We start from the raw sequence: 11,131 nt of genomic DNA on the forward strand, positions 1-11,131 counted from the left end.
GGGGAGTCTAAAACTAGAGGGCATAGATTTAAGGTGAGAGGGGAGAGATACAAAAGTGTCCAGAGGGGCAATTTTTTCACACAGAGGGTGATGAGTGTCTGGAACAAGCTGCCAGAGTTAGTGGTAGAGGCGGGTACAATTTTGTCTTTTAAAAAGCATTTAGACAGTTACATGGGTAAGATGGGTACAGATGCAGGCAATTGGGACTAGCTTAGTGGTTGACAAAAAAGGCAGCATAGACAAGTTGGGTCGAAGGGTTTGTTTTCATGCTGTAAACTTGTATGAGCCTAGTTCTGGACTCCCCCACCATTGGGAACATCCTTTCTGAATCTACCCTATTTGAATTTTATAAGTTTCTATGAGATCCCCTCTCACTCTTCTAAACTCCAGTGAATATAATCCCAACCAATTTAGTTTCTCCTCACATGGCAGACCTGCCATCACAGGGAGCTTATTATTCTGTTAATTGCATTGTTATGGGGCATACAGTAATACAGGCAGCACGGTGGCACAGTGGTTAGCACTGCTGCCTCACAGCGCCAGGGACCCGGGTTCAATTCCCGGCTTGGGTCACTGCCTGTGTAGAGTTTGCACATTCTCCCCATGTCTGCGTGGGTTTCCTTCAGGTGTTCCGGTTTCCTTCCGCAGTCCAAAGATGTGCAGGTTGGGTGGATTGGCCACGCTAAATTGCCCTGAGTGTCAGGGGGATTAGCTAGGATAAATAGATGCTTTGGATTACGGGGACAGGGCCTGGGTGGGACTGTGGTCGGTGCAGACTCGGTGGGCTGAATGGCCTCCTTCTGCACTGTAGAGATTCTATGATAAACGTGCAGCAACTTGGGTGGACCTGATTGCGTTCATGATAAAGTGAGGATTTAGTGATGGGAGCAGTGGTCCGACCAGCGAGGTCAAAGCAGTGGAATATTCCCGATTCTGGGGTGGACTTGGTTTTAACGTCGAGAAAATGCACGAGGATTTTGACAGGGAAGAAATGCATTACTATAGCGCCTTCCCATAACCCCAGGCCTTCCCAGGTCACGTTGCAGCTAATGGGAGTGTTTTACTAGCGTAGTCATTCAGTGACTAACACAGTTAGAAGTTGGCGGCCAGACGGAGGGAGGGAGGGGGCTTGTCTGCCAATAGGCACCAGAGCAAATTCACATCTCAAAAGCACCAGGGATAAATAAACTAGCTCCACCAAACATGCCCACATACCTTGGCAAAGGACAGCTGCTTTCTCAATTCTCTTGTTCGTGCAGTAACTTGTTCGCTTCCGCATCCTCATGCTGTGTATGAGGTGGAGGTGTCACACACACACACACACACAGCCTCCAGGCACTGACAAGTTTCTATCAGTCTCTGACTCATTCCGCCCTTCATTCAGAAACACCACCAAGGTGATTTGAAAGGTCCCTTTTTTTATTCATGATTATCAATTCAAACTTATTTCCCAAAGAAAGCAAAGCCACTCCACTCCACTCCCCCCCACCCCCAGAAATCAGCCGATGCAAGATAGGAGAAAGATGTACCCTTGCCAGTTTACCCTTGGGTCTGTTAAAATTGCAGCTTATTTTGAGTTGCAGTTTGTCTGCTCAGCTGGGAACCCTGCAGGGAGCACGTTTGGACCTGCCAAAGCTTCAGAATGCAATGCTGTTACTGCTTAATGGCAGGCGAGAGCTTGGCTCTTTTGCTAGGCAAATTGCCTGTCTAATTAACGCTAACGGGGTGGGGTGGGGGGTTGCGGTGCATGAGGCCATTCGGCCCATCTGCGCTGACTCCCACTTTTTTTTTCCCGGGGCAGCGTGGCGTTACCAGTGGTTACTGCTGCTGCCTTACAGCGCCCGGGGGCCCGGGTTCAATTCCCAGCTTGGGTCATCGTCTGTGCAGAGACTGCACCTTCTGTGTGTGTGGGTTTGAAATAGGTGCTGGTTAGGGTGCACTGGCCGTGCTAAATTCTCTCTGTGTGTACCCCCAACGGGCAACTAGGTTTTCACAGTAACTAAATTGCATTGCCTATGCTAAATTCTCCTTCAGCTTCCAAAGATGTGTAGGTTAGGGGAATTAGTGGGGTAAATACGTGAGGTTATGGGGATAGGGCCTGAGTCAGATACTCTGTCGGAGAGTCAATACAGATTCGATGGGCCAAAGGGCCTCCTTCTGCACTGTACCTGAACAGGCGCCAGAGTGTGGCGACAGGGGATTTTCACAGTAACCTCATTGCGGTGTTAATGTAAGCCTACTTGCCACACTGATAAATAAATTATAAAACATTTTTTTTAAAAAAACTGCCTCTTCAAATATTATCCAATAATCCAGCCTCTTGTTCCTTCACCATAGACCTGTAAATATTTTCCCACCATTTAAGTATTTATATTTTATTAAAGTTCCTTCTGAATCTGATCTTGTCAGATAGTCATGACTTGTCTGTCTGTCAAGAATCAATCCTTAAAACAGTCCAGAGGTTCCTCCAAGCTATACCAGAGCCGTGAACCTACATATAGAACAGCACAGGCCCTTCGGCCCTCAATGCTGTACCGAGCTATGTCCGAACCCAAGATCAAGCTATCCCACTCCCTATCATTCTGGGGTGCTCCATGTGCCTATCCAATAACCACTTGAAAGTTCCTAAAAAGTGTCCGACTCCACTATCACAGCAATCACATCTAGGCAAACACTCCCAGTATTAATCACCAACTGGCCCTCATTTGGAACCGGTCACAGTTAGATTTGCGACGAATCAATTATGCAATGAAATCCAAAATAAGAAAAAAGGGGGCAGGCTAACAATGTAGCGGCAATGCTCCAGGAATGACGACAGACAGCAACTTAAATCAGGAAATTATTCTTACAGCTGCCTTGCTTTCTTCTGATCAAATTGATTTCACACCCTGCTGGCTATCTATTGCACTAGGACTCTGTTACCCCGCCCACCCCCCCCCCCCCAAAAAAAAAACCTGCAGATGCTGGGGAGTGGTGTCAAGACAGAGTTGGTTATAGATCACGATTTGATAAGGGTATCAAGCCATGAGGAGCAAATAGCAGATGGATTTGGGCGCAGAGCTGATTGAATGGTAGAGCAGGTTCAAGGAGGAGGAGGGGGCCGAATGGCCTCCTCCTGCCCCTACACAGTGCCCGGGAAATGTAAAGTCATGTTTGAAGAAGTGACCAACAACATAGCCGTTCCACATTAATCCATCTACCTGTAAAGCTGGCACTGCAAAACACGCCATAATGTTCTAACCACTGTCTCTAATGCCGCATCTACACAATGTGTGTTACAGACTCCCAGATACACGGCCTAAGGGAGGGGGGCAGTAAGTGCAACCCTGAAGAAAGCAAAAGAACATTTGAAACGTGCCTGCTACACGTCCTTCTCAATGAACTAAGCAGCCATGTTAAACGCCACAGCACCTCCCATCCTCCTCACTACAGCCAGAATGGGTTAGATAAGCCAAAGCACGACGTGTCAATTTGTGTTACTACATCACATTTACAAGGCATCAGCAATGTGAGGGCTTGTGGTCGGCCCCTGTGGGGTAAACACCGAGAGCAAGCCTCTCGAACCAGTTGCAGCCAAATCTTAAGCCAACGTGTCAGAGAGAGAGAGAGAGCTGCTGTTAAAACGGGTGACCTTTGAACGTACAATTACAACAGTAATCAGGGTGTGACAGCAATGCCATGAATCCGGGGAAGGTGAAGGTGTGTCGGCATCAGACTCACACCAGGAAGAATAGGCTACTTTGCAACTCAAAAGCAGCCCGCCACCCCTTGCTTAAGAGGAAATTAAATATTGCAAAAGGAGAAACTGGGGGGGGGGGAATTTTCACGGTAACTTCATTGCAGTGTTAATGTAAGCCGAATTGTGACACTAATAAACTTTAAACTTTTTTTTGTCGGGGGGGGGGGGAGGGTGGAGAAAGAGAAGAGTGTGGAGGAAGATAAAAAACAGAAAATTGGCAGGACTTTGAGCTGTGCTAGTACAACAGTCCCTGATTTTGAACTGATGCCCTGAATAAATATTGTGCTGACTCTCGTCTATATCACAGGAAAGGTGTACCTTAAAAAAAAGTCAACTTGGCAAGGAATTAAAAATACACATTTGTTCTGAACTTAAAAAGGGTTTCAGTAAACAAACACTGAGTTGGGATTTGAAGGGTCGGTGGGGGTTCTGGTAGGTCGGCTGTATACAAATGTATACCACCCCCACACTTGATTGAGGGGACTATCTTGGTGAGAACACACGTCTTTCGGGTTGCATTGGACTGGCGTGGTGTGACAGCGGAGGCGTGTTAGCACCACAGCGTACTAGAACAAAAGGCATTTGAGTGACTCAGGGATTCCAGGAGCTGTCATCCGATCGAGTTATTTTTTTGTTGTGTGTGTGGCTTTTAAAAAAAAGTGCTGAATGGATCTACGTCTTCAGCTGAGAGTTAGGAAGACGAGGTCAACATTATACCGGTACAGAGTTGCCCATCTGGCAAAAAAAGAGAGAAAAGAATCGCCAGCTTCACTTTCAGAGGGATTTTATTCTCCGCACAACCAGGAGATAGAAAAAGGGGCTGGAAAGTCTGTCTGAAAGCCACCACAACAGCAGGCACCCCCTTCACCCTGATATAAATTTTCTTTGGGCAACTGCGTGGGGAGGGGAGGCACAATTTGTTATAACGTACTTTATTACTCAAGTCTTATTTACACACACACACACACGGTGGTGGTGGGTTAATTAGATTTAACCTATCATCGTAATGTTTCACCACATCAACGACCAAAAAAGGACAGATTCAGCAATCTCGGGGAACATGCGAGTGGGCTGGGTAAATGGGGCAGTTGAAAGCATTTCGTAACATCCTTCCTTATTGCGACAGGCAGCCAGCCAGCTAGTTAGCTAGCTAGCTAGCACCCTCCCCTGTCTCCAGCAGCTGAAACCGGCAGACACTGAACCAGCAGATTTGCAAACTGTGAACGCACAACAGAAATCAGTCTTTATGTCAAGGGGGAATCACATGACTCTGCCTTACTGCTGATGTTGCAGATTTTTTCCCCTCCCTCCCCACACACACACACACACAGAGCTGAAGTACAGTGATGCAGCAAAACATGCAGGGTGCACCATTTAAAAAAAACCACACACGCACAAATCCTCTTCCCATCCCAGCTTTTCCTCGTATCAAGTCTACTTTCTGCCCAAAGGAGCAGCCTTAACGTTGGTCTAGTTCAAAAGTCAATTTTTGCATCGCTTGTGTGATTTCAGCTACAGTTTTAATCTCCCCCTCCCACCCACACACACACACACACACACACACACACAATTCCTCCTGAGTGTTTGTAGACAGCCACTTACTAACGCTAGCCAAAAAAAAAATACACCTCTCCTATCGTGGCAGCAGCACTCCTGTCTGGCAAGTACAAGTGTACAAACTCATTCGCAGCTGGGTCCCTGGCACGGTGATAAATAGAGGCTTTGTTTAAAAATTTAAATCGCCTGCCAAAAATCTAAACATTGAATTACGCCAGGCCAGGATAATAGCCCGGGGAGGGGAGGCGAGAGGAGGAGGAGAGGTGCGGGCAGGAATTTACAGATTTACTCCACCCAGCCCAGGCTGTGTGTGCGTGTGTGTGTGAGAGAGACAGAGAGAGAGAGAGAGAGACAGTAATGCTGGCCGCGGGCAACCCTGGCACTTCCTGAGTAGTTGCTACACAGTCTAAAAAGGGGCCAAAAAAAACCAATAGGCAGACAACAAGAGTCACGCTACTAAAGTCAAAGTACACGCATGCTGCCTTGCACTGTGCTACTCATTAAAACTGAAACGCCTGCAGTTCTCAAGGTCAAACCTTAGCAGTCTTTTTTCTCATTTTGTGTGTGTGTGTGTGTGTGTATGTGTAAAAACCACGCCCTACAATACACCGGTGACATCAGAGCGCTCGCCAGCACTGTCAATGTACACCCCCTCCAGCCTGACTCAGCTACGAGGAAGAAGCAGACACTATAATAGCAAAAGGTATTATTAATAAAATGCCAGAAAACTTGTATTTGGCAAATTTTAACAAGTGCATACAGGTACAACTAGAAGCATTCAGTTTTTTTTTTGCCAAGTGCTCTGAAAGCAATGTTAGTCATAGTTGACATTTAAACAGTTACTGTTACCAAGAAAAGGCCAGTACAGAAAGATTCTTTTTTTCCCAATAACGTATAACATTTTACATCAGAGAGAGAGAGAGAGAGAAAAAGAGAGAGAAGGAAAAAAAAACAATCATGAGTACATACCTTCTTAATCTTCAAAAAATATAGAAACACATTGTATTGGAAATCAAAATTGTACAACCATGTTTACGTGTTGAGTATATACAATTAATCAGTTTGTTTTTTTTTGGGGGGGAGAGGTCGGTTTCGAGAGCGTCTTTTCTTTTTTTTTGTTAAAAAAACACAAACACACAAACGAATCATGGGTCTCTCTCCTTTTTTACTTTAACGTCTCCAGCCAGAATGGTGGCGATTTCTCCTTGCATGAAAGCCCAGGGCACGTTGGAACCCACCAGTGGGCACTTCTCACCGCTGGGGCAATACACCTCTCCCGTGGCGCCCTGTTGCTTGATGCTCTCCCTGGAGCAGGGGAAGCAGAATTTGTGAGAAGGCACCGAGGGGCACTGCACAAAGTGGGTGTCCTCTAACCGTTCGTGACATATGGTGCAGCACAGTGGCACGCTGCTGGGCACCGAGGAGTCTGGAATGTTTGGCGGGTGCGCCGGCTCCATGCCGGGGTGAGGGTTGGCCCCCGACGAGGCCGAGGCGTCCCGGTGGCCCATCCGCCGCTGGCCGAGTGACGACGGCGAGAGGGGGCTGCTGCTGTTGCGGCGGGTGGCGGCGGCAGTGGTGGAGTGAACCTGTCCGGGCTCCTTCGGCGAGTGCACGCTGCCCGCGTTGTCCGCCACCAGGATCAGGGCGGCCATGGGCGACTGTCCGTTCTGGCCGGCGTCCGGCGGCGTGGAGTGGGGGGACGGCGAGGGGGCGTAGGGCGCCGCCGTCATCTTCATGCCGTCGGCCGGCATCAGGGGCCACGGCTGGCCCTCCCCGTTGACCTTGCCGCCCAGGGGCGGCCCACTCCCTTCTGATTCAGGCTCAGGCGATGCTTTCCTCTTGCGGCCTCCTCGGGTACCTGGTGAAAGGACGAGGAAGAGGGGAGGACAGGTGGGTGTGAGGAGGAGGAGGAGGAGGGTTAGGGATGTTACATTAATGATGAAAGGAAATAGCAAGCATCTTTCAACCCCCTACACAAGGCCACTTGCAGGAAGTGGGCCTCCATTTCTGACTGTACACAGAATTCCCTACAGTGCAGAAAGAGGCCCTTCGGCCCATCGAGTCTGCACCGAACACAATCCCACCCAGGCCCTATCCCTACGTATTACACCCACTAATCCCTCGAACCTACCCATCCCTGGACACCAATGGGCAATTTCTTAGCATGGCCAATCAACCTAACCCTACACATCTTTGGACTGTGGGAGGAAACCGGAGCACCCGGAGGAAACCCACGCAGACACGAGGAGAACGTGCAAACTCTGCACAGACAGTGGCCTGAGCCGGGAATCGAACCCAGGACCCTGGAGCTGTGAAGCAGCAGTGCTGACCCACTGTGCTACCGTGCCGCCCATTTTAAAGCAAGCAAACAGGTAGCCCCCACCCCCCAAACTCTTTTATCCCTGAGCCTAACTTTAATGCCACCCATTTCTTGCACTCAGAGACAGATAGCTGCCTGTCTGCATGCCCTGCAGACTCTGGGCTATCCCTTTGCTGCACCCACAGACAGGCAGATTTTAGATAGATTATGTGTGTGGTGCAGCCTCAGGTAGAGGTTTTGGACTGATTTTGCATGCAATGCAACCTTTGCACAGAGACATTGAGCGCGCCAGGGCTCTCCAGCACCAGCACCCCCTGTGACCCTCTCCCAGCCCCCCTGCATCCTGTGTACCCAGTGCCAGCCCCTGCACACCATGCCAGCACACACGGCACCCAGTCCCAGACCCCCAATGCACGTGGTCACAGCCCCCCACCCCCCCCCAGCAAACCCCCCCTTGCACACAGCACCAGCCCCCCCGATCCCCTCATGCACCCAATGCCTGCCCCCCTTCCCTTGCACCCTCCCCTGGTGCCCTCCTTGTACCCAGTGCCAGCACCCCCCTGCACCCTCTCCCAGCTCTTCCCCTTGTACCCGGTGCCAGCACCCCCCCTTGCACCCTCTCCCAGCACCCCCTTGCACCCAATGCCAGGTCTTCCCTTTGCACCCAGTGCCAGTCACCCCTACCTCACCAACCCCCCCACTTGCACCCAGCGCCAACCCCCCCCACTTGCACCCAGCGCCAACCCCCCCCACTTGCACCCAGCGCCAACCCCCCCCACTTGCACCCAGCGCCAACCCCCCCCACTTGCACCCAGCGCCAACCCCCCCACTTGCACCCAGCGCCAACCCCCCCCACTTGCACCCAGCGCCAACCCCCCCACTTGCACCCAGCGCCAACCCCCCCACTTGCACCCAGCGCCAACCCCCCCACTTGCACCCAGCGCCAACCCCCCCACTTGCACCCAGCGCCAACCCCCCCACTTGCACCCAGCGCCAACCCCCCTTGCACCCAGCGCCAACCCCCCCACTTGCACCCAGCGCCAACCCCCCCACTTGCACCCAGCGCCAATCCCCCACTTGCACCTAGCGCCAACCCCCCCACTTGCACCCAGCGCCAACCCCCCACTTGCACCCAGCGCCAACCCCCCCACTTGCACCCAGCGCCAACCCCCCCACTTGTACCCAGCACCAACCCCCCACTTGCACCCAGCGCCAACCCCCCCACTTGCACCCAGCGCCAACCCCCCCACTTGCACCCAGCGCCAACCCCCCCACTTGCACCCAGCGCCAACCCCCCCACTTGCACCCAGCGCCAACCCCCTTGCACCGTGCCAACCCCCTTGCACTGTGCCAACCCCCTTGCAACCAGTGCCAACCCCTCTTGTACCCTCCCCCTTGCACCGTGCCAACCCCTCTTGTACACTCCCCCTTGCACCCAGTGCCAACCCCACTTGCACCCTCTCCCCTTTGCACCCAGTGCCAACCCCACTTGCACCCTCTCCCCTTTGCACCCAGTGCCAACCCCACTTGCACCCTCTCCCCTTTGCACCCAGTGCCAACCCCACTTGCACCCTCTCCCCCTTGCACCCAGTGCCAACCCCCGCCCCCCCAACCCTTGCACCCTCTCCCAGCCTTTGCCTACCTGTCTTGGCCGCTGCTGCCGCCGCCGCCGTGTCGAAGGGCAGTACCCGGCTGTGCTGCAGCGGGTGCTCCTTCTTGAAGCGGACATCGAAGGGCGGGTGGGCGGCCAGGTTCATCAGGGTCTCCTTCACGGTCTTGGGCTTGCCGGCCCACTCCTCGGCGCGGCCCTTCAGGCTGTCGGCCAGCTCCTCGGCCCGCTGCTGCTTGGCCTCCTTGGCCGCCTCGTGTTCCCCGGCGGCGGCGCTGGCACTGCTGCTGCTGCTGGCGGGCGGCCGCTTGGCGGTGGCGGCGGCGGGGGGCAGCGGGTGTGAGCCGGAGCCGCCGTTCACCATGGGCAGCAGGCTGGGCGGCGGCGGCGCTCCCCCTCCGCCGGGACCCCGCCGGGAGTTGGGGCTCTGGCGGTTCAGCTCGGGCGGCTCGTCCGCCTTGGAGTAGCCGTTCAGCAGCGAGGCGGCGCCGTTGTGGCGGGCGGCGGCGGGCGGGAAGTCGAGGCGGGGCGGCGGGCGCTCCAGCGGGTAGCGCTCCAGCGGCGGCCGCCCGTCCTCCTTGCCCGCCAGCTGCAGCGGGCCCTTCACCGCCACCGCCGCCGCCGCCGCGCCCGGGGAGCGGCTCTCCTGCAGCCCGTGGGCCCGCTTCAGCTGGCGGGCCGTGTCGATGACGAACTCGATGCGGTCGGCGCCCTCGTAGTTGACGCAGCCCCGGCACACCGGCTCCGTGAAGTCCCAGATCATCGCCCACGGCATGCGGGGCAGGTCACACAGGTAGCACGACTGCCTGCGGCTGGAGGCCACCGCCGCGGCACACATCCTGGCACCCCCGACACAGAGAGAGGAGGGAGGGAGTGGGGGGGGGACACACTGCACTGGCTGCACTCCGGCTGTCTGTCCCCCTCTCCCTGTGTGTGTGTGTCCCTGTGTATCTCCCCTTGTGTGTGCCTTGATGAGGATGTGTGTGTGCCTCCCTGTGGGTGTGTGTCTCCCTATGTGTCTGCTGGATTGTGTGTGTGTGTGTCTCCCCCTGTATCTGGGTGGGTGTGTGTGTGTGTGTGTATATATGATTCTCTGTATGTCTGGCTGGGTGTGTGTGTCCCTGTGTGGGAGTGTGTATCTCTGGCAGTGGGTGTGTGTGTGTGCCTCTCTCCCTGTGTGGGTGCGTGTGTCGCTTTCTGTGTGTATGTCCCTGTGGGTGTGTGTGTGTGTATCTCTCTGGGATTCCCCCCCTCTCCCGCTGCTGACTTTGCTACACTCGGACCCACAGCGGATTGAAACAAAGTATCTACAGCGGCTGGTTACTAAGTTGCAACTTCATGGCGGTGGCGGCTGTCCCCGGAGCGCGCGGCCCGGGCTCTCTCTCTCCCTCTGCCTCTCACTGCCCTCGCCTCGCGCCGCCACTCCACTCGCTCACCTCCCTCCCCGCCCTGACGTCACCCGTCAATCACTCTCCCCCCCATCGCCTCTCCTTAGCGCGCCTGCGCGGTAGCCTCTCTTCACTCACCCGCCGCTCCCCCATTCGGTCGTCTCTCCCATGCGCGCACGCGCGGTGGCCCAGCCCTGACGTCACCCTTCTCTCCTCCCCCTTGTCCTGCTCGCCCTGACGTCACCTGTCCATTACCCATCTCCTCTCTGCCCCTTTTTTCTCTGCGCGCAGGCGCTCTGGCCGTACTTTCCTGCGCCCGTCCCCCCCCGCAGGGAGAGATTGCGCGGTGCCTTGGGTGACGTAGCTCCCATTGTCCTCCCCCCTCCTAGTGCGGGGAGTGGGGCGCATGCGCTCTGAGCCCCTGTTCCCCTTCCCCCACCCCGTTGGCTGGATGTAAATAAGAAGCTCCGTTTACCAACATTCCATTCGGGATGCCAGGGCGGCGCGCGCGTCACCCG

The 11,131-nt window shown here is 54.3% G+C and overlaps 1 protein-coding gene across 1 annotated transcript; it reads right to left on the minus strand.

Moving 5' to 3' along the window:
• Window positions 1–6,000: 6,000 nt before the first annotated feature.
• LOC145339011 (interferon regulatory factor 2-binding protein 2-A-like) lies at window positions 6,001–10,666 on the minus strand. The gene is made up of 2 exons (XM_080183433.1): window positions 9,259–10,666; window positions 6,001–7,154 (listed from the first exon to the last, which is right to left on the minus strand). Exons 1-2 carry the CDS (start codon window positions 10,061–10,063, stop codon window positions 6,442–6,444), a joined length of 1,518 nt encoding a protein of 505 aa, XP_080039559.1. The 5' UTR covers window positions 10,064–10,666; the 3' UTR covers window positions 6,001–6,441.
• Window positions 10,667–11,131: the final 465 nt, after the last annotated feature.

Source organism: Carcharhinus amblyrhynchos, unplaced genomic scaffold, assembly GCF_965287045.1.
Source record: "Carcharhinus amblyrhynchos unplaced genomic scaffold, sCarAmb.v2.hapA chromosome_287, whole genome shotgun sequence".
NCBI classification, from domain to species: Eukaryota; Metazoa; Chordata; class Chondrichthyes; order Carcharhiniformes; family Carcharhinidae; genus Carcharhinus; species Carcharhinus amblyrhynchos.